Raw genomic sequence first — 24,111 nt, 5'->3', positions numbered from 1 at the left:
TCTACCTCCACTCCTCCCTTTTCCACCACATTTGTACCCAAGTATCTAAACCCATCTACTTCCTCCAGTCTCTCTTCCTTAATACTCACTTCCAGTCTACTGCCACTTTCTCCCCTTGTACATCTCGTCACCTTACTTTTACCCACATTTATTTTCAGCTTCCTTCTTTCACACACCTTCCCAAACTCAAGTCACTAACTTCCTCAATCCCTCCTCTGATCCTGCCACAAATGCAATGTCATCAGCAAACAACAACTGGCTCATGTCCCACTTTTCTCCATTTTCTTTAATCATCTCCAATCCCCGACCCATTACCCTTGCATTTACCTCGCACACCACCCAATCTATGTATAAATTGAGCAACGAGGCAACATAACACATCTTTGTCGAAGCCCCACCTTCAAAAGCCATTCTTACTAAAGTAATAATTTCCAAACTGTAAACACTTCTTTTACTACTAGTTCACCTTAGCTATAACCAAATATAGCAGTTTCCATCAACCCTGAAAATAAAACTACTATTTTGCAAGAGATGACCTTTTATTATCCTATATATCTCCATAATACAATAATTTATTGTGATAACGTGTGTACCCAGTAGATATTATTCTTTAAGATTTATTCAAAATCCAATGATATAGTTAACAAAAATAGAGATGCAACATTCTCCACTATTATTTCCCTTTCTTTTTATGACCTTGATTTCCTGCCTTCCTATAACCTCGCATTCCTAAGCTTGTATCTACTGGCTTGATTTTATTTCTATTTCTGTTCTTGACATTGGTCACTTCATAGAAGTTACTTCCAGTCTTCTTCCTTTTCTGTTCTCTCTCTATTCTTCTCTGCTGTTTGGATGTTAGTTTTACAACTTCCTCTTCATCATTATCATCTCTTCTCTTTTCACCTTTCTTTCTAAATGGTTTAGCTGTACTAACTTCAAACTTTCCTGTATTTGTGGTCTTCACAGTACTAACTTCAAAATTCCCTGCACTTGTGTTTATAAGCTTGTCACCTTTCTCATTTTCATGATCAGCTATATCAACTATATCTTCTACCTGACCTTCATTTTCTGTTTGTGCTTTAGTGTTTTCAACATTTTCACATTCCTCCTCCTCCTCATCAGATTCATTAAAATCACCATCAATTGGTTCCAGTGGCTTTTCATCCTCTTCTGAATACTCTACAGTTAGAGTAATCTTTGACAAATTTTGTTTAACTCCCATTACATCAAAGTGCGAGTTGAAAGTTTTCTGAAGCTCTTCTTCTTCAATCTGCAGCTCTTTTGCAACTCCCTCGGCCATTGCAGCATTCTCCTTTGACTTCAACTCCTCAAATGCTCCTGAATCATGGCCTGGTGGGGCCACAAAGTATGGGAGCTTCCCACGCTGCCAATCATTCAGAATCATCCTTGAAACGATATTCAAATCTGGCTCACCACCTTTTCTAAGCTTACCTGATCTTCTTGCAACTTTCTCCAAGAAATCATTTGGAATAATCCATTCCTCAATCTACAAAAAGTAAAGAAACACACAATTTTAATATTCTACAATGTAATAATGTTCTAAATACCCACAGTTTGAACAACTAAAATATTCAAGGTTGTCCTCCCATTAAAACTAAAATTAATTCAAACTGAACTAAGGTATCATTAATAATTTAGGTTTCTAGTGCAAATTATGATCTTTCATTCTTAGGCCAGTCAATAGGGGGTTGAATAAGGAAAAAAATTAAGGAAAGCTGCAATATGCTTTATTTTCTTCCTAATGTGGTTCTTAATAATGTATTAATTTTGCACCCCTCTACCTTCCCGGATTTAGCCGCCATTTTGAAAAAATGGCGGACAAAAACGGTTTTTTCCAAATATCTCGCTTGAAATGCATTTTACAGAGAAAGTAGTCGAAACAAAAAATAATCTACATAAAATTTCCTATAATATTTGTCCCTGTCATGTTTTCCATAGGTTGCACCGTTTTTGCGCTAGAGCTGTGGAAAGATTCACATATAATATTTTATACTTTCCATTTCCGAGTTTAGTCTCGAATATCTTCTCCCAAGGGTGTCCTTCCTCCTTGATTCTGGCTTAGGACAGACAGTGATTGCTCACTGGCGGAGTTACCACCCTTACACCCAACCATCCACCCAAAATGTGAAGTTATCAATTATAGTTATTGCTAGCCTATATCAGTTATCAATTTTATAGCAATTGTCTTGTTTGCTAGTACTTTTTTGCTTGTTATTTTGTAGAATTACAACAACAAGGAAATTGACTGTTGTCTTACAATATATTTTTTTCTGATTCAATGAGCTGTTTCACTTTCTGGCATTAGGAAGTTTTCTAACATGGCATCAAGAGGATCATCACAGTCATCTTCATGAATGATGATGTCAACATTTGAACATGACAGGCCCTTGCAAGAAGCACATATCATGGAACATTTTAAGCCTGCCTTTCTACAGCTGCAGGAGGTGGTCCCACAACCTTTGTGGCACTTGCAAGATACAATATTTATCAGTTCTGGTGGAGCAGGGTCTTTATCTGTAGTGACTGGTACCAGTCCTTTTGAAGTAGCCTTCCATCCCCACTGCGTAGGTGGCAAGTCATTTCCCAACCACTTCTGCACTTGGTGATAAGTACGTAAGGAATGAAATCTGGCTGCTGCATCTGTTGGAGGTAAAGAAGCCAAAGAGAAATTTATTTTGTTTAGCGCCTGGACAAAACACTGATATCGTGCATCACAAAGGGATTTGCATTCATTAGCTCCATATAGCTGAATAATGAAAGCCTCGCCTACTTCAGCAATCTGTTCAGGTACAGCAGATGGGTCTCTAAATTTACCAACAAGATCTTGCAGTTGTCCCCGTTTTTCCAATAGCTTTATGAACTTCAGTTTACCCTGTCTGAAGAAGGCTGAAGTAGTATCAGCCCCACTAAATGCATGTAAGAAAAGGATGTTGTCCTTGATAACTGAACCAAATTTCATGGAAGATGGTGTGTAGAGTTTACTTTCTATATTTCCTTTACCTGGTTTTAACATATAGATATTTGTGTTTGATTCACCCAAGGCTGTAAGGATAATTAAGAGGTCTACATCTTCTCCAACTATTGTTACAGATTTAGCTTTGGTTGACTCTTCAATAGCAGTTGCAACAATCAGTGTGTCTGCATCTTCAATTGCTTGTTTGACAGTAAACCCCTCGTTGGTCAATTTAGTGCTAAGCATTGCAATAAGTCGGCTCTTATTTCTTTCATTTAGAAGAAACTTACTTTGGCTTAATATTGCTGACATTGTTTCCTGTGTCACGGAAACAGATCACTGGTTTTCTATTTTTGTTCACAGAAACAATAATATCATGTCCATATCTCTCTATCAATTCAGATTTTATGGTTTTATCATTTGGTAGCTCACCCTCATATTCTGAAAAAATCTCACTGAAAGTAAACTGGCATTCCTCTCAATTTTCCTCCAAGTAGTTAAAAGCATGACTCATTGCCTCAGAAACCGTAGAGCTTTTGGGACGACCACGTTTCATACCAGAAGATGTTTGGTAGAATTTTTTCATGCAGGCTGAATGGTACCTTGCCTCAGCAGCAACTAAATCCACTACGTTACATATACGAGTACATACTTCTTTGCCCCATTCATCTTTTCTCATTTCACCAGCTTTCAAAATAGTATCCTTAACATGCAGCATCTCTATACAGTGCACAGATTCACGATCACCTAAATATTTTTTGCTTTCTTTTTTCAAAAAGTCACTTGATGCATCTTTTCCACAAAAGAGACAATCATGAAGAAAATAAAACTGTAATTCTTGACTTATCAGTGACGTTGTCGGCACTTGCGAGGTTTTCTGCCTTGCTTGGAAAGTTTCAGCTCTCCGTTCTTTTGTATACACTTTTCTACATTTTTCATGCACTTTCACACTTTTTAGTCCTTCTAACAGAGAATGTTTTCTGTCTTTCCACTTAATGCTATAATCAATCAGTGTCTTTATTCCTTTCTCTTTAACTTCTCTAGTCTCACCCACAGAAAGCTGTCCATTGCATGTTAAACATTTCCCCAATGAAGACATTTTGCACCAACAACTGCCTGGGGTTTCACTGAAGCTTTAACTATCTATTTTAATAGTTCTGAAACAAAAGAAAGACTATAATCAAGTTAGGAACTTAGATATTTTATTCAGTATAGCATACAAAGGAAATTATTATATGATCTTTGTGCACTGTAGGTATCAAATAAAGATAAACACAATCTTTTCGCACATTTAGCGCAAAAACAGTGAGGTATATCACAAAATTGAATAAAATAACTTTTGTAGGAAATTTTATGTAGAATAAATTTTGTTACGATACATTTTTCGTTAAAATTAGTTTCTAGTGAGATATTTGGAAAAAACTGTTTTTGGTCGCCATTTTTTCAAGATGGCGGCCAAATCCGGGGGGGTAGAGGGGTGCAAAATTAATGTTATTAAGTAAGGTATTATAAACACATTAAGCTTATTGCAGCTTTCCCTGATTTTTTTCCTTATTCGCCTTTTTTTACTCCTCTATTGACTGGCCTGATTTAATTTTAAATACTTCTACTGTATTCTTCTCATATATTGAAACATATTATGATGAAAATACAAAATATAACTCCCAGTTTCATAACCTATCTATATACCAAAAGGCATCTCCCTCCTTACAAAGAAGATAGCAACAGCCATGTAATTTGAAGTGCTCCATTAAGAATAGGGTCCATTTTTTTTTTCATTCTTAACCCAATCCATTTGAATAGCTTTTTTATTACTGTATTTGCAAATATTAAATTCCATTCAGTGAAAGTGAAACATTTTAAGACATGTTTCTTGGGCAAGATGCAGGGATGACCCCTCATCCAGGAGCCAAGATAAGAGAGCACATCGTGGATGACGGGTCATCTTACTTACCTTATAAGTCTTTTTGACGTAGTCATGCTTGACTCTTTCTAACACGACTGGTATATAGTCCTCAGGATTTTCTAAGTATTCTGTACGCACTGCTCCCTTGAGTACTACATCTACCGAGGTTTCATGTGATGGAGGAACGACACCAGGGCAATCAATGAGATATATCCGTTGCATCAGTGTCACATACTGCCATACCTTGGTTTCTCCAGCTATTGGGGCAACATTACACACCTGGAAGATCAAAGCAGACATGATTTGCACAAACTAAGTAAAAGCTGGTTGATGGCATTGTCAAATTGGGTAAAGGTTGCATTTTCTTTCCTCTAATATAACTATACATAAATATATATACATATATATACCAAAGGGCCTTTTTCCCATATATGGGGAATGGCCAACACATCTGGAAAATATACCTTCTTGGCTTTCAAGGTATTGATTATTGAACTCTTTCCAACATTTGGGTATCCGATAAGCCCGACACTAATCTGTTTCTTATCCTCGTGCAACTTTGAGAACTGTCGGAGGAGGGTAATACGTGAACCTTTACCAAATGGGTTGGTTATAGAAGCATGAAAGGCCATCGTGGGGTATTCGCTACTCAAGATTGCAACCCATTTCTGTGTTACCCAAACTGGAATCAGATCGACCTGAAAAAAATATGGGTACTTGAAACATCATGAAATAAAAAACTATACTCTTATTACAAACATTACAATTGGCCACCACATTAGCTAACAATAACTACATACATACATATACCAAGATACCTGTCCCCTTTATCAGGGAGGTGGCAGAATGATGAGGGGGCAAAGAGGGGGAGTCACCGATTAAGTGAAGCAGCGTTGCTGTGGATGTGTTGTGTCTTGTTGCATTGCTTCTGACCCAGGGCTGTGGGCAAGGATACAGGGATGACCATCATCCATGAGGAGCTAAGACGAGAGGGAGGAAAGGGTGGTGGATGGGAGTAGAATGGGTATATGCCTTCTGACTTTGGCTACCTCCAGATTTAAAGCATACACCCATCCCACACCCTCCCAAAACCCCATTTGCTGTCCCTCCCATCTTGGCTCCTCATAGATGAGGGGTTATGCAGTTATCCCTGTCCTCCCTCACACTGCCTGGGTCAGGGGCAAGGCAACTAAATACAATATTTCCACAGCAAGGCCCAACAAATGAAGGCAGTCTATCCCCCCACTGCATTACCATGTGACAACTCCCCTACCAACCCCTTATCCATTAAGAAATATATGGAGCACATAAAAATATCCTTTCAAGTTACATAATTTCTTCATCCATTTACAATCACTCTCGATTGACTCTTATCCTTTTAACTCTATTTTCCTTGCTTAACAGACATTACTCTTGCATACAGCTTTCCCTTCACCTAATCCATTCCATCAATTTCTGCTTCCTACAGTCTTTTTGCTTGCATCTTGCCCACTGCCCTGGGTCAGAAGCAATGCAGCAAGACACAGCACATCCACAACAAGGCTGCTGTGGATGTGCTGTCTCCATACACTCATGCAGAAAAAGAGAAGACGGGGAGAAATCACTTCAGGCTGCATCAAAATATCATTCACTTGTACTCCCTCATCCCCATCTCCCACCCACTCCCTTTCATGCATCCCAGCATCATCCATACACAACCATTCTCCATTCACCCCTATCTTCTGTCTTCTCCCTCTCTTCCTCAACAGACATTACCCTTTTTCCCAATGCCCCTTTTACCCCATCCATCCATCTCATCCTTGGTAGCCCATTCATGTTCATTCCTACACCTCTTTTACTAGTTGTTCTTCACTTATTATTTCCATGTGTCCAAACTATCCCAATACTCTTTCATCAACCCTATCTCCCAACTCCCTTTACACCCCTGCTCTCCATGTCACTTCCTTGTTTCTCACTTTATCCATCCTAGTAATTCCTACCATGCTTCTCTGGCATTTTATCTCACATTTAAACTCTTCCTCTCTTATGTTCCATGTTTCTGCCCTATACTGTGCTGTCTGTCCATTCCCAAATGTCTATTTCTCATTACACTTTTTAATCCCCAAAGGCACTTACTCACTTCTCTCAATTTACATTCTACCTCCACTCCTCCCTTTCGTGCCACATTCACACCCAAGTACCTAAAGCTATCCACTTCCTCCAGTCTCTCTCCCTTAATACTCACTTCCAATTTGCTGCCACATTTTCCCCTTGTGCATCTCATCACCTTACTTTTACCCATATTTATCATCAACTTCTTTCACACACCTTCCCAAACTCTGTCACTAACACACTCAATCCCTCATCTGATCCTACCACAAGTGCAGCATCATCAGCAATCAACAACTGGCTTATCTCCCATTTTTTTCCATTTTCCTCTTCCACCACCCCATCCATGTGTATAAATTGAACAGCCAAGGTGACATAACACATCCCTGGTGAAGTACCACCTTTACCTCAAACCACTCCCTCCCTCCATTCCTAATTCTAACACAGGCTCTACTACTCTCATAAAAACTTTTGACTGCTCTCAACAGCTTTTCTCTTGTCCCTTATATCTGCAATACCTCCCACAGTGCCTTCCTGTCTACCCTGTCATAAGCCTTTTCCAAATCCATATAGGCCCAAAAAACATCCATACCTTTCCCTAACGCTTTCTCACATATGTCTTACCACAAAAATCTGATCCACACAACCCCTACCTTTCCTGAACCAACACAGTTCCTCACCAATTACTCCCTCTGTTCCTTTCCTAATCCTTTCAATCAAAACCCTCCCATAAGCCTTCCCAACTACACTTAGCAAATTGATCCCTCTGAAACTACTACACTCACATTTGTCCCCTTGTAAAGTGGAACTATACAGGCATACCTCCAGTCCTCTGGCACTCTACTGTCTCTTAAACAAACATTAAATAACCTCACCATTCAGTCCACCATCATTGTATCTCTTTTTTTTTTTTTTTTTTTTTTACATTCTTTTTATTTTTTCGTTTAGGAATGTCCCCTGTGGGGCTACAGGAAGAAGGATGCCTAGTCCCACTCCCCATCCCTTTCTTCTTGCCTCTTACGATCCAAGTGGAAATACTTGGTGGCAGTATTCTTTTCCCCCACCACAAAAATAAATAAAATCAACACACCTTGTTCAGCACAAAAATAAGGTGTTTATGTGGCTTTTCAGTCTTCATATATTTTTCCACTAATTTTGATCTTGTGCCTTGTGGATCTCTTGCATCCAATACTTGTATAACAACATCTGAAGAATCAATGACTTTGTACAGTTCATTCCAGATACGTTTGCTTTTTCCAACCTGAAACAGAATCCAAAATAAATACTAATGTAATAAATTTCAATGAAATATATTTTCTATAAAGCAAACCTTACAAAACGGACTTCATTTTTTTTAGATATTTTTCTATGAAAAATATAAATTGTATCAACCATCAGAGAAAACTTTTTCTTTTTCTTTAAGGAAGGCTACTACATGAAGCAGATAATGAAACAAGTAAATCTAACTCCAATTATCCTCAATCTGCAGCTGGATCTAGCATAAATGCTCATGACAGAGACCTATTTAATGCATCTTACTATTAGAACCAATTGCTTTTTATGAAGATGGGTCTACAAAATAAATGAAGAATTAGAAAAAAATATATATACACACTGTTCAATCTTTTAACGAATGACCTCCCAAACCCAGTACCAGAACTAAACAAATGTTCTCTCCTATGTAGATGAAATGACAATAATAGCTCATACATACATATGTATACCAAAGGCTCTTTTCCCCTGACAAGGGAGGTAGCCAAAAAACAAAGGTATAAAAACAACTCCCACCCATTCCATCCCCACATACTCCACTCTCATCCACCCACTTCCCTTCCTCTTATCTAGACTCCTCCTGGATGACAGGTCATCCCTGCATCTCGCCCACTTGGCACAGTAAATATAAAACAGCAGCAATGGACATCCAAGCCTAATGAATAAACTAGAACAATCGGTCAAAAATAACAGAATAGACTTAAGCCCCAGAGAAAAAACCCTCCCTACTGCCATGATTACACTAGAGAATATTGAAACAGTATCAACACAGAATAGGCCTGACCACATATTCAAACTGCCTCGGATCCAACCACCACACAGAAGACAGAACAACTCGTACTTTAATGCTCCACACTAACAATCTAATGACAACAACAAAATACATCTTCCCTGAGTGACTTGTGGACCCATCCAGAGGCTATTGCCAGTTACCTAAAGGCTATGTGTCTTCCACAAGACACCAGGGATGATGGACTAATAACAGAATGAAGCCTCACCCCAGAAAAAAAAAAATATATATATATATATATATATATATACACACACACACACACACACACACACACACATATACCAAAGGCTTCCCCCCCCCTTACATGGGGGGTAGCCAAAAAGAAAAAGGCATAGAAACCACTCCCACCCATTCCATCCCCCTACATATTCCACTCCCACCCATTCCATCCCCTACATATTCCACTCCCCTCCACCTTCCTCTCTCCCTCTCATCTTGGCACCTCCTGGATGATGGGTCATCCCTGCATCTTGTCCACTGCCCTGGAAAAGAACCCTACAGAAAAAAAAAAGACTCCCACATCTGGTAAGAACCACATTGACATACTTGCATTTAGGACGCCATCCAGCACTGAAACAGACCAACACAAAATAGGCCTGGCCACAGATTAATCTTCCCCAGATGCAACCATTACACAGTGGATACAGAACACTTCCGGTTACAATGCCCCACAATAACAACCCCTAGGTAACAACACATCTTCCCTATGTAACTTTTGCATTTGCCCCAAAGCCTGTTACTGGTTACCTGGAGGCCAAACTGCGAGGTTTATTGCCTAATATTTTTATCCCAGTCTTAGGATTGTCCTCAGGGATACTATAGGTAGTAGTAAACACAAGCTGGTAACATAGAAATAGTCCCATACCAACACAAGAAAGTAATAATAAAAAAAGAAAAAAAAATTAAACCAAAAAAATAAATACATAAATAAAAAAAAATCCATGTTTCTTCCCAAAGACTATTGCTAACTACAAGTAAAATGGATATGATTTCAGGTCAGTGAAGTTCAAGGCAACAATTATTACAAATAAAATTCAACAATAAAAATATATACAAATAAAAATGATAGCTAGACAAGCTACTTTACCTTCATGAACCATTCTGGTGGTGTATCTTGGGAATCAGGTGCATTCTGAACTAAATCATTATCCTTCGAAACATCGTATTTTCCCGCCTGCTCTTCAGCATGTTTTGCAAACTCACTAAAATTACTTATCTATAAAAGAAAGAATTCAAGTGCTTACACTATCAATTAAGACATTGTAAGCTTAGACAGCATTAAAGTTCTCATGTTATCAACAAAGGTATCTGATCAAAATATACACATAAATTGAATGCGTGAAATACACAAGGAAACCTAGAGATGCATGAAATTCATTTAACAATCAAAATGTTATACAAAAATATTAGTTTATGCCATGATAAATGGTATCTTAATGGAATTCTACTTTATCTCTTTATGATAAGATCTCCATTTTGTTCTGACTATGGGTACTACACCATCCAGATGAAGTCAGGGTTATTGTAATTAACTCCTTCCATATGATGATACATTACAGATTTTGTGACATATTACAAGTAGAAGATTTTAATAATTTGTGTATAGAACACCATGCCAAAGGAATGTCTGAATTAAGATACAAGCATCCAATATCATTTCCAATGTTCAATGTAGAACTCGAGTTTGTGGTCGAGGAAATTACAGAAAGAAATGAAGGTCTACTGACTGGCTCTCTAATAATATTAAACCTTAGATATAGATATGGATGTGCCAATAACGTACTGATGACTAACATGACCTTTTCACCTTCATAAAGGAAGCAGAGTAAGATTACAACCCAATCAATCCATTACCCCAGTTCTCTTTTGCAGAAGACCTATGGCCTCTAGCAAACTGGCCACAGCCAGTGGTTCAATTCAATAGTAAATCAGTCAAGATGTTTTGTGGAGCTGTCTGGAGTAAGGAAGATGGTACAATATAAAGTGCCCTGTGTCTTCTGTGTGGCAGTATCTAGGATATCTAGAAGACAATCCTGATAATGCAAACATTTCGCATGTAATACAAAATTAAAATCCTGAACCATTTTTGGGCAACTGGAAAGAACTAATACATAAAACTTTAACAACTTAAGGTATCTAGAATAAGTGATGTTACTAATGACATGTGATGGTCACTCATACTCTCTATTTCTCACAGATAGAGAGAGGTGCATGTGTGTGTATTTACCTAGTTGTATTTTACGGGAAGGGGAGCTATGCTCGTGGGGTCCCGTCTTCATATCTCATTTTATCTAAACTATTTTTAAATTCATGTATTGTTTTTGCACACACCACTTTCTCATCTAACTTGTTCCAACTGTCTATTACTCTGTGAGGAAAGCTGTTCTTTTTCAAATCTCTTCTATAGCTGTCTTTTTTTATTTTCTTTCCGTATCCTCTTGTATTTCTGTCATCCCATTTTATCAGCTTCTCTCTATCAGTAATTTCCATGCCTTTCATGATTCTGTAAATAGTGTGTGTGTGTGTGTGTGTGTGAGAGAGAGAGAGAGAGAGAGAGAGAGAGAGAGAGAGAGAGAGAGAGAGAGAGAGAGAGAGAGAGAGAGAGAGAGAGAGAGAGAGAGGGAGAGAGGGAGAGAGAGGGAGAGAGAGGGAGAGGGAGGGAGGGAGGGAGGGAGGGAGGGAGGGAGGGAGGGGGGGGAGAGAGAGAGAGAGAGAGAGAGAGAGAGAGAGAGAGAGAGAGAGAGAGAGAGAGAGAGAGAGAGAGAGAGAGAGAGAGAGAGAGGAGGGGGGGGAGGGGGGGAGAGAGGGAGGGGGGGAGAGAGGGAGGGAGGGAGGGAGAGGGGGGGGCACTGCTAGCACTGGTATGCCTACATTTAGATAATCATCTTGCACTGAAATAGTATGTGTACCTGAGCAGAATCTGTCTGACAACAGACATGCTTTGCATGTAACCACACAGAAGATATAGAGCACATCATACAACACTGTCCTACACTCACTCCAGACAACTCCACAATTTTTTTATTCACAGAGTGACTTCCCTGTATCCTGCCCACTGCCCTGGGTCAGAAGCAATGCAGCAATACACAGTAAATCCACAGAAAGGCTATTTTATTGAAAAAGTGCCAAGGAATTAGGCTGGGATCAGACACTGGTGCTCCAGATACCATCACCATGGAGATGACTGAAGAATTCTCTTCCACTGCCCTGCACTTATTTCAGAATACCAGGCAAGTCCACAAAATCTTTTGAATGAATGACCCATAAGCTAACTTGGTGATTGTGGCCAGATTCCTCAGGACTCCAAGTCTCCATCAAAAGATCGGGGCAACAGACTGATTGATTAACCTTCATTAGTTACTCATACTGGTCATGGCTACAAAAATTTTAAATCTTTTTCTTCTCGCATTAACATTAAATTTTGAAATATTTACATCACAGATATGAAACCTTGGACATTTTCCTTAAATTATGAAAGCAAAGCTTCTCCAGCTTCACTCAACCTTACTTTTAAATTCGGCTTTTTCTGCATCTTTTTTGCACCAAAGACACTCTCAAAAGACTCAGTATCAAGAATGTGTACTCATGCATTCTTTGCTTTAGCCTCCAACAAGGATATAGGTAGTGTTGTCTGTCTCATCACCACCTGCTGAGGTAAAGAAATTTACACATGAACAGTAAGGGACCCAAAACCGAGCCCTGGGGAACTCAATTAATAACACTCCTCCATTTGGATTTTACGCTGTTAATAGTGACCTACTGTTTTCTACCACTGATCCATGCTTTAAACCAGTGGTTCTTAACCTTTTTCACTGCCTGTACCCCTTGACATCTCAAAAATAAAATTCCCATACCCCCACCCAATTTAAATACAATACAAACATATAAAAAGGATAGTGATACGAACCTTGCTTTGCTTTCTCATGGTAAATGTACAGTACCATTGCACTGGCTATCTTGTCATGTACCCCCTCAGGGTTCAAGGTTTCGTATCCCTTCAGGGTACAGGTACCCCAGGTTAAGAACTACTGCTCTAAACCATTCAAACACTTTTCCTCCAATGCCATGGGCTTTGACTTTATTTAGGAGCCTCTGATGGAACACAATTGTTTTGCTAAAGTCAAGGTAAATAACGTCATAACTGTCATGGTTAACTGACACCTTGTAGACATTAGTGTAAAGAGATAGCTGATTAGTTACATTTGACCTACCCTTGATGAACCCTTCATATAATCACCTCTTAGGATCCATTCTCAAATACTGTATCTAATATAAATTTTTTCATTACACTATTTAATCTCCCAAGGCATTTACTTGCTTCTCTCAATCTACATTCTACCTCTACCTCTACTCTCACACCACATATGCCCCCAAGTGTCTAAAGTTGTCCATTTCCTCCAGCCTCTCCCTTAATACTCACTTCCAGTTTGCTGCCATCCTTTCCTCATGTATATCTCATCACCCGTTTATCCATGTTTATCCTCAACATCTTCCTTTCACATACCTTCTCAAACTCCGTCTCTAGTTTCTTTAAGATTCCTCCTCTGATCCTCCTACAAGCAGTGTTGTCAGCAAACAAGAAGTGGCTTAACTTGATTTTTTTTTTTTTACCATCTCCAGTCCCCTTCCCATTACTCAAGTTGTATTTATTTGCATTTACCTCCCACACCACCCCATCCATGTACACATTGAACAGTCATGGCAACAGGACACATCCCTAGCAAGGTCCCACCTTTACCTCAAACCACTCAATCTTTCCACTTCTAATTCTAATACAGGCTCTTCTATTATCATAAAAACTCTTGACTGCTCTTAACAGCTTTCCTCCTAACCTATATGTCTGCAAAAAAAACCTATGTAAATACTGTGATAAAATATTTATTAAATGCCACACTCGTTATTTTCCCTGAATCTATCAAAACATCTTTATCGGCTTTAACCCATTCAACTCCGATGAAAAGATGTCTTGTCATTTGGTCAAATAAAACAAAAAATCATAAAACACCAAAATGTTTGATCAAACACCAGAAAAATATGACGTCAGTCCTCGCTTCGCTGCGAGCGAAGCGAGGATTGACGTCATATTTTTCTGGTGTTTGATCAAACATTTTGGTGTTTTATGATTTTTTGTTTTATTTGACCAAATGACAAGACATCTTGTCATCGGAGTTGAATGGGTTAATTGGGCCTAACATTTACTTATCTTTTGCATTGTAGAGATGATAGAAGACCTATGTAAATACTGTGATAAAATATTTATTAAATGCCACACTCATTATTTTCCCCTTTATGCAAAGGAAATGTTACCAGACTACCAAAATGCCAGACAGCACTACATCCAACCTATGGAATATAACATCATTTTTGGCTTCCAGCAGCTCATTGCTAACATGGCAAGTGTCAGCCACATTTCTACCCTTCAACTTTATTTGCAGAGAGTAGAGGCTTATTTATCGGTGGATCAGCAACCATCACCCATACACCAGCCAGAGGATACTGGCCTCTTGGGGTCTCACTAAACGCCGACCAAAGTCGACCAATGCCGACCAAAACCACACAATGATGTTTTTTTATCAAATGCATAATTTATATATTTAAAATAGCATATGGTTGCATTATTTGACCTATTTTCTTTAAAATGTGTGATTTCCATGTAAAATCATCAAAGATATGTTACGTTTTTATCCTCTGCAAAATTACCAACCGGCAACCAACGCCGACCAAACCCAATCAATGACAGCTTTTGCTCAAATGACAAAAACGTATTCTCTTTGATGATTTTACATGGAAGACACACATTTTAAAGAAAATAGGTCAAATAATGCAACCATATGCTATTTTTTATATACAAATTATGCATTTGGGCAAAAACCGTCATTGTGTGGTTTTGGTTGGCTTTGGTCGACGTTGGTAATTTTGCAGAGGATAAAAACGTAACTTCTCTGATGATTTTACATGGAAATCACACATTTTACAGAGTATAGGTCAAATAATGCAACCATATGCTAATCTTTATTTAAAATTATACATTTGAGCAAAAGCCGTCATTGTTTGGGTTTGGTCGGTGTTGGTTGCCGGTTGGTAATTTTGCAAAGGATAAAAACGTAACTTCTCTTTGATCATTTTACATAGAAGTCACACATTTTAAAGAAAATAGGTCAAATAATGCAACCATAAGGTATTTTATATAAATTATGCATTTGAGCAAAACCCGTCATTCTGTGGTTTTGGTCGGCTTTGGTCGGCGTTGGTCGACTTTGGTCGGCGTTTAGTGAGACCAGCCTCTTGTATGGTCAACCACATGCAATTGCTAAAAGTACTTGGCCCAGCAAGCTTTAAGCCCATCGTTACCCATCAACTGTTCAGACTTTGATCACTTGGATCTCATATTTGGAGCAGAATTTCTCCAGGTCTCAGTATTAAGTAGGTCTGAGGTCATTCACACTGATATCTCATCCAAGGTCTTCAACAATTCATTTGACATACTTCATCTTATCCCTCCTCAACAGAGTTCTAGCCCACCATTGCAGAGTTCAGGATAGGTGTAATACCATGTACAGTGTACAACCTAAGACCAAGGATAATGGAAATCCAATTCACCAAAAGAAGTTCAGATGTTTAAATGTGATTTCAGTAGAATTAAATAAAAGACACTGAACAAAATCACTATTATTTTGCTAATTGCTATCATTCATTTATATCAAGTATAACAATGCCAACAGGCTAAAAATTAAAATAAAATCACCAAGTCACATATTTCACTGAGAACTTAAGCTTCCTGTTATATATTCACACAAAAAAATTAAACAAATCTTTTGCATTTACACCAATAATGCATGCTTTCAAAGATATATTTGGTCATATTCCCAAACAGCATAATACAAGCTATTATTTCTTTTTTAATTTTTTTGACAACACTCATATATCAGTTGCTGCCATGTTATTTTCCTTTTCCAATGATTATGTAACAACTATTTACCTGTTGATTGATATGTGTCTAACCTGCTGATCTCCGAGAGGGAGAGCATTCAAGTCATTCATGTTAGTGGCGATGAACTGGGAAGAGACGACGTGATTTTTAGTGAAGTCATAATGTAACACTCCAGCAGCTGACACCACACACCACAGAACTAGTAGTCACATCTGCATTCTCTGCGATTGAAAAAATAAGAGAAATCATATGACACAATGAAACTGTTTTAACTACTAATGAAATATTCTATTTGTCGATGGTAATAAAGTTTTGACACTTTTTTTAGCGCCATCATTAGAATACTGTACAGTTTTTACGGTCCACTCAACACACATGGGTAACATGGGTGACCATGGCATTTAATTGCCCGTGGTACTTGCGCATGCGCAAACACACTGAACTACCACAAAATCGTTCGAAGAACTCGGTTTTCATTTTTTTTTTTGTAGTTTCATCACCAAATAATAGGTTTAGGGGCCCTAAAAGAGATATTTCTACAGGCGATTCTTTCAATATTCCATACATGTCAAACATTTAGTGAATATATTCAACCCAATGCGTACTTCATATTGGATATGTTTGATATCGTACCTTAAAAAAAACATTGCAGATAGACATTGCATATATTCTTATACAAATGATGAAATTCATCATTTGTATAAGAAAATATGCAATGTCTATCTGCAATGTAGGTACGGGCACAAAATAAAAATAAAAATTAACCCTTAAATTATTGTTGCATATTCTTTCAATATTCAATATGTTGCGATTCTTTCAATATTCCTTAAAAGTAATATTACATGTCAAACATTTGGTGAATATATTTAACCCTATGCGTACTTCATATTGGATATGTTTGATATCGTACCTTAAAAAAGACATTGCAGATAGACATTGCAATTTTCTTATACAAATGATGAAATTCATCATTTGTATAAGAAAATATGCAATGTCTATCTGCAATGAATATAGATTACACTCCTACAAGCAAAGGAATGGAAACAATTATTTGTAATATTGCACATATAACCAATTTGTAAATGAAAAGATTGGTACATGAACCTAAAGGTTAATGTGATTATATGAAAAGACAATCAGGTTATTTCAGGCCCAAAGGTAATTCATTATTTAAATACAAAGTTAAAATAAAAGTTCTGAGCTGTGTATGTGAGCAGTTAACCTGAATATCTCCATATGGTCAGGATACACAGAAGAAAAAGAAAATTATTTTGGATATCTTAAAATAAATAAATTCACATAAACATCATTGTAAGAAACATATTTCCAGAGGCTACAGGGGAGAAAATAACACAGATTTCACACACGAGATAAGGTATAAATAGAACGTGAAAGACTGAATGTTAAATCCTAACAGAGCAAAAGGTACAGTTAGGAAACGGGCTAATGTAAGTTACATGAGTAGCATGATAGTAAATGATCTCATCATGTTTACTAAAGATTACCTAAAATCCTACATTGCACACATACCAACGCATATACATACATAAATATATACGAGTACATATACATGCGTACACACACAATATATATATATATATATATATATATATATATATATATATATATATATATATATATATATAAACTCACCATCCCACTTCCACGAAATGGGAAGTGAAAAACCCCTGGGAGGACAAAGCCCTGTCAGTTGTGGCAAGCCTGATTTTTTTCTTTTTGGGGGGGGGGAGTGGATATTTACGTTTATAGCGGAGATTTGTTAAAATGTGCAATGAAAGGAAAATTGTGACAATGAAGGCAGTAATGAAAAAGAGCTACTAGAATAAGTATACGTGGGGCAGAGTGGTAGGTATGAGTTGAGGAGGCATTAATGAACTATAAAACGGTGCCCAAAATGAGGATTGGAAGAATTCTGGATTAACGTATTCAAAGGAGAGTGCATCGGATTGTTAGAAGGGAAATTGGAAGTAGAGGTTATGTAGAAGGGTCAGAAAAGTTAGGTGGGCAGAGAAGTGGGAAAGGTAAACAAACTAGATAAGGGAGGAAACGAGAGGAGAAAAAGAAAAAATAGAACATAAGAATAAAGGAGACTGCAAGAGACCATAAGGCCTACAATACGCAGCTCCGTATCCATCACCACCTGTCATCCCCATCCATAAAGTTGTCTAATCGTCTTTTTTTAAACAACTGATAGTTTCAGCGCTTACTACATGGTTACTAAGTTTATTCCATTCATCGACCACCCTATTAGTAAACCAATTCTTGCCTATTTCCAAGCAAAGCTGAGAAAATACAGTATGTAGTGAAAGATCAAGAAAGAACAGGAGTAGAAGAACAGTGGGTATGCTGTAAGGAGGAAGTGCTAAAGCTCGCAAAGACGGTACGTGGAATGAGGAGGAGGTGAGGGAATAGAAGGAGAGGGTACAGGCAATGAATTGAGGAATGAAAAGGTGATGGCAGTGTTGATAAAAAAAAGAAGCACATAGATATAGGTTGCAGTGTTGCCACTGTGATCTGTGCCAGTTCCCACAAATGAGCGAGATTTTTTCCACAAAATTCCCACAAGGAAATCTGGAATTCCACTTTTTTCCCACAAAAAGAAGTCATGATTATACAGACGCAAATAAGTTCATTGTAACATATAATTTGCTCACAAAACATCCCCTGTGAGCAAATTTCTCAGGCACAAATGTGTCGAAAATTCCCACAAAATGGCGTTGGTGATAGGTTGTGAAGAAGAAATGAGGAAGCATATGAGAAGTACAACATAAATAGAGTAGAACCAAAACGAGATGTGAGGGAGGAAAGAGGAGGTATAATGTAGGGCAGTCGTTTGACGGAGAAGTTTAAAAAGAATGAATAGATGTTTTAGAGTAGTGGTTCTTAACCTTTTTCACTGCCCTTAGTACCCATTGGCATCTCTAAAAAAAAATCCCGTACCCCCATCCAATTCAAATACAATGCAAACATATGAAAAGGATTTGTGATACAAACCTTGCTTTGCTTTCTCATGGTAAATATACAGTGTCATTGCACTGGGGCTATCTTGTCTCATACCCCTTCGGGGTACAGGTACCACAGGTTAAGAACCACTGTTTTAGAGGGAAATGAAATGTATGAAGGGAGAGGTTGTCTGGCAGAGAAAAGGTCAAGGGTGGAGATGGAAAGGTACAAATAAAAGGGAAGGCGGTACGGGAAATATGGAGAAAGTATTTCAGAGATTTCTTTAATAAAGAGATGGGTAAAGAGAGGCAGTACGAGATGCCAGGAAAAGGACTTTTTTGGGAGAGGAAAATAATAGGCCACAAAGGAATATTGATTAGGTGGGTATTGTTATAACACTTGTGTTAGATGGTTGCTATGTGGAGTGGTGTAGTGGACACCCACACTTTGTATTCCCGTCGTTTCTTTATTTCTGCCGATTAAGATCTATGCAGGTAACGAGGCCGGTCACGGCGTCTTTTGCCCCACAAAGAGCAAGGCGTTGCTGCTCCACAAAGAGTAATTGCCACCTCTCTTCCCCGTCTGACTTCGAGACATAATCGCAGTTTGCACAATAAAGTGAGCCAACACAACCAGTGTTTTTGTCAGCCTCACACCCGTTTGTGCTACTCTATTTCATTTGTACTATTCATATTCGTATCTGACCTGTTCGAGGTCGACTGATTCTAAACCTCCTTGACAATCCCTCCTCACTTTCCTCGAACGGTATTATCTCAACTTCTGACATCACAGATGCATGAACTAGCTGGTTAACAACTTTGTTAAGTCACATGCACACACACACGCACGCACATAGATACCTCCACACACCTACACGACATTGACAAATGTATACAGAACACGGGCGCATATAACTACATAGCAATGGCGGATTAAGGCTCTTGTGGCCCTAAGGCAAATTTCAAGATTTTTTTAAAATATGGCCTGAAATAATGATAACATTTATATCATTGTACAATAACAACTATCCATTAGTAAACATTTATTTCTAAACAAAACCTTATCAATTTTACATATGATAAGGTAAGGTACTACTACATACATGTGTTCTTGTATACATTATTAAATTTTCACTTTTCTTGCGTTGACAGTAGCAAACTCATCAAACTTAAGTCAATTTCGGATAGCAAATCTCTTACAATACACAGAAGTGCCAACACACCAAGGCGGTCCTGACTCATTGTGAATCGCTTTACAAACCAATATTAACTACACCCGGCCGGGGAATCGAACTCCTGATCTCTAGTTCGCGGGGCCAGCGCGTTAAAAATCCGCCACCGAACAATCACTCGTGAATGAGCGTGCGTGTGACTGTATCTGAGTGTGTGTAAAGATGTACAACAAAGTAATTGAGTGTAAATGAATGTCCCGTGGGAATGTCACCAAATCGAGCAGATTGAAAACCTTGATTGTGTAGTAGTACTTGACCTAGCATCTTTGATTTTCAAATGTTACGTTTCGAGGAGTTTACTCTTATCATCAGATCTTTTAAACACAAGAAGTAATATAAAACACACAGGTTACCTCTAAGCAGGAGATCTGGCGAATGATGATTAAAACTCAGTGAACCCAACATTATACATAGTACATACAGTACATAGTCTACAGACAGACTAATGAACTGGTTCTTGGTCGTTAAAAATAAAAAAAGATCCTTAAAACTCTTATTTTATATGTAACTAAATATATTGTGTCTAAAGAAATGAGAAAACGTTAATAGAACAGCGAGGGACAATTCTGTAAACAAAAATATGAATCACTTGACAAAAACGTCTCAAGTAAAACCTCGAAGCCTGAATGAATGATCTACTAGATCATTCATTCAGTGAAAAGTTTCTTTCTATCTACATCAGATCTAGGTAGAAAGAAACTTTAAACTGATTTACATATGATGGAACATAACGAGGAAAATGAGAAAATATTAATAGAACAATGAGGAACACTACTACAACAAAGATATGGGAACAAATTTCCGATGAATTATGTCAACATTTATTTTGATAAAACTGTAATAAATCAACTAAATATAAAATGAATAGGGGTTAGTTGGCAAGACCCAACTCTCTCCTTTGTTGTACATCAACAATAAACTTATTGAATTGAATGAACTGAATTCAATTTCCGATGAATCGTTTGGGCTCAAATCTTGCATTAATACATAGTGGTTATTTTCTTCCTCAGATATATAGAGAAGATTTACATGTTTATCTTTTTTCACTTTTGCAATTCTTAAAGGATACAAACTTTTATTTTGACTTTTATTTTGACTTTTATTTTCATCATCAAAGGCAGACATTAACACTGATGGGATTCTTCTTTTCAAATATGGTCATCTTATCTAATTGGACTGGCAATTCTATTCCACTCCAATCGTCATTTTGAGCAGCAGCCTTAACTGTGTTACTAATTCTCTCTTTGTTTTCTTCTTCTAAGCAATCTGACCGGGCAATGCACCATTTGAAACATTCTTGATCCTCATTTTTAATATTCACTAGTTTATATTTTGCCTTTTGATATTTATTAGGAAGTTCAATATAACTAGTCCCTTTCAATAGTTCGTATTTTGCTATTTTTAATTCAAAATTGAGAAGCTTCTCAATTATCCAACCTGAGCCCTCTCTGGTGAATTGATCAAACTTATTTTCTAATTTACCAATCAAATCTAGCACTACACTTTTTATTTCTGAAAGATCAGTGATCGGCTTCATCTTACCACTATTGAACCAGGGTTCTAGAATTGATCTCCTCCCATTTCCTAACTTTTTGTACAATCGAACTTTGAGACAAAGATATTTTCAAACCTTTCCAATTGTGCTCTTTGATTCTCTTCTCTATAACATCCACCATACTCATGATAAAGAGTTTTGGATCAATTGTACTAATGTCGGAATAACCTCCACAACCTTCCCGACTATTATCGTATTTACATGTCATTTTAGATTTGAGGTTCCGAAAATGTTTTTTTGTTCCATTGTGTTTTTTGAGGTTTGAGACTTCAATGTTACATATCCCACATTTTGGTTTTGATTTTTTAGGAATATCTTGGGGGTTAACCTTATAGTAATGTTTCTTGTGATAGACTGATTTCTCATGTCTTAAAGGGTTAAAAATGGTCTTGTTACGAATTTGACAATAGAATTTTAGACATACTGGTTTTGATGATTTCATCATGGTATTTCGGTTGATATTTGTATCCATTTTTATATATATAATTTTCTTGAAATCATTTTTTGTTTCTAAATTTGATTTTTTTTCGGTGACCTGTCAAAGATATAATTACCCATTGACTAATGAAAGAAAATGAGGGAGATAATACTTGGGTTCGATTCCCATGCTGGGTACGAATGTTTTTGATTAATGTATGAGTAGAGGGGGGAAAATATGAGGAGGAGAAGGAGGAGATGAATAAATTGAAGGAGAAGGTTCCAAAAATTGATGTGGAGTGAAATTACAGGGAACTTATTGTTAATTTTCTACCATGGTATTAAGTTCTAGATACTTGTTAGGTTGGGCACCCATGGCCAAGTGGACTACGATTGGACCTTGTATGTCCAAAGGTCCGGGTGCGAGTCTGCATTGAGTCCCTCGAGGGGTTATCTAAGTTTGAAAATGGTTACCAATTGCCGAGTGCACATTAAGCAATTGCATAAAATCATGTTCAGGCGTAGATGACTAGTAATACCAACCACATACTATCCTTCTCCCCCAATTCAGTACTAGTTCGACAGGCCATGCACAAGACTATGGATTACTGTCGGGTGGCTGGGTATAACGAATTGAGGTGCACTGTAACCCCTTCCGAAGCGGTTTGAAGATGTGCAGTTGGAGAGGGAAGTATGGAGGCAAGGGGCGCTTTTACTTTCATTTTGATTCAAGTTAGATTTGGTGGTTGACTTTAAAGACGATATATTAAAGTTAGATTTGGTGGTTGAATATAACCATGATATGTTAAAGTTAGATTGATGATATATTAAAAGTAGATTTTGGTGGTTGAGTGACAGTTCAAATGTCAAATGCACTGCTCTCCGATTGATACTACTTGGTGAAAAAGCCCAACTTTGGAGGGGTGTATCCGAATCTTTCCTTGTGGGAAAATTTTGGAGGAAATCGGTGACTTCGGATTTCGGCCGAAATTCCAAAGGTGTTTTTTTGGGTTCTGGGTCATTTTGGTCACCTCGACCGATTTGCTTGCTATTGGAGCCACAGGTCCGGGGCGGCCTGGGATGCCCTTGGGTGCAATGGCCGGGAAGTCCGGCGCACGGTATGGCTTTTAGAGGCATAAACGTCATTTTTGTGAACTTTGGATGGCTCTGACGGGGAGACCCTTGGTGTGAGGATTGCGCGGTCTTCGGTGATGTGGACCCTGTCCCACCGTGTACATGTGGCGCGAGTTTGGAGGAAATCGGTGACTTCGGATTTCGGCCGAAATTCCAAAGGTGTTTTTTTGGGTTCTGGGTCATTTTGGTCACCTCGACCGATTTGCTTGCTATTGGAGCCACAGGTCCGGGGCGGCCTGGGATGCCCTTGGGTGCAATGGCCGGGAAGTCCGGCGCACGGTATGGCTTTTAGAGGCATAAACGTCATTTTTGTGAACTTTGGATGGCTCTGACGGGGAGACCCTTGGTGTGAGGATTGCGCGGTCTTCGGTGATGTGGACCCTGTCCCACCGTGTACTTGTGGCGCGAGTTTGGAGGAAATCGGTGACTTCGGATTTCGGCCGAAATTCCAAAGGTGTTTTTTTGAATATTCTATATTCTATGTTCTACATTCTACATTCTACGCTCTACATTCTACATTCTACATTCTACATTCTATATTCTATATTCTATATTCTACATTCTACAGTCTACAGTCTACAGTCTACAGTCTACATTCTACATTCTACATTCTACATTCTATATTCTATATTCTACATTCTACATTCTACATTCCACATTCTACATTCCGTATTCCGTATTCCGTATCCCGTATCCCGTATTCCTTATTCCGTATTCCGTATTCCGTATTCCGTATTCCGTATTCCGTACTCCGTACTCCGTACTCCTTATTCCATATTCCATATTCCATATTCAATATTCCATACTCCATACTCCATACTCCATACTCCATACTCCATACTCCAT

The 24,111-nt window shown here is 38.1% G+C and overlaps 1 protein-coding gene across 1 annotated transcript; it reads right to left on the bottom strand.

Annotated features, from left to right (window-relative positions):
• Positions 1 to 509: 509 nt before the first annotated feature.
• LOC143022746 (nucleolar GTP-binding protein 2-like) lies at positions 510 to 16,157 on the bottom strand. The gene is made up of 6 exons (XM_076181093.1): positions 16,036 to 16,157; positions 10,121 to 10,249; positions 8,059 to 8,229; positions 5,345 to 5,578; positions 4,929 to 5,159; positions 510 to 1,507 (listed from the first exon to the last, which is right to left on the bottom strand). Exons 1-6 carry the CDS (start codon positions 16,072 to 16,074, stop codon positions 674 to 676), a joined length of 1,638 nt encoding a protein of 545 aa, XP_076037208.1. The 5' UTR covers positions 16,075 to 16,157; the 3' UTR covers positions 510 to 673.
• Positions 16,158 to 24,111: the final 7,954 nt, after the last annotated feature.

The sequence above is a fragment of the Oratosquilla oratoria genome, unplaced genomic scaffold (assembly GCF_046742065.1).
Source record: "Oratosquilla oratoria isolate Oo_2021 unplaced genomic scaffold, ASM4674206v1 SCAFFOLD157, whole genome shotgun sequence".
NCBI classification, from domain to species: Eukaryota; Metazoa; Arthropoda; class Malacostraca; order Stomatopoda; family Squillidae; genus Oratosquilla; species Oratosquilla oratoria.
This window is presented reverse-complemented; position numbering and strand designations above follow the sequence as displayed.

Coding starts and splice junctions, on each gene's coding strand:
- LOC143022746 (XM_076181093.1), bottom strand. CDS start 16,074: ATGAATGACTTGAATGCTCTCCCTCTCGGAGATCAGCAG. Junction 5,160..5,344: donor ATACCTTGAAAGCCAAGAAG/GTATATTTTCCA, acceptor TTGATCTTCCAG/GTGTGTAATGTTGCCCCAAT. Junction 1,508..4,928: donor ACGTCAAAAAGACTTATAAG/GTAAGTAAGATG, acceptor TACTTTTTGTAG/ATTGAGGAATGGATTATTCC.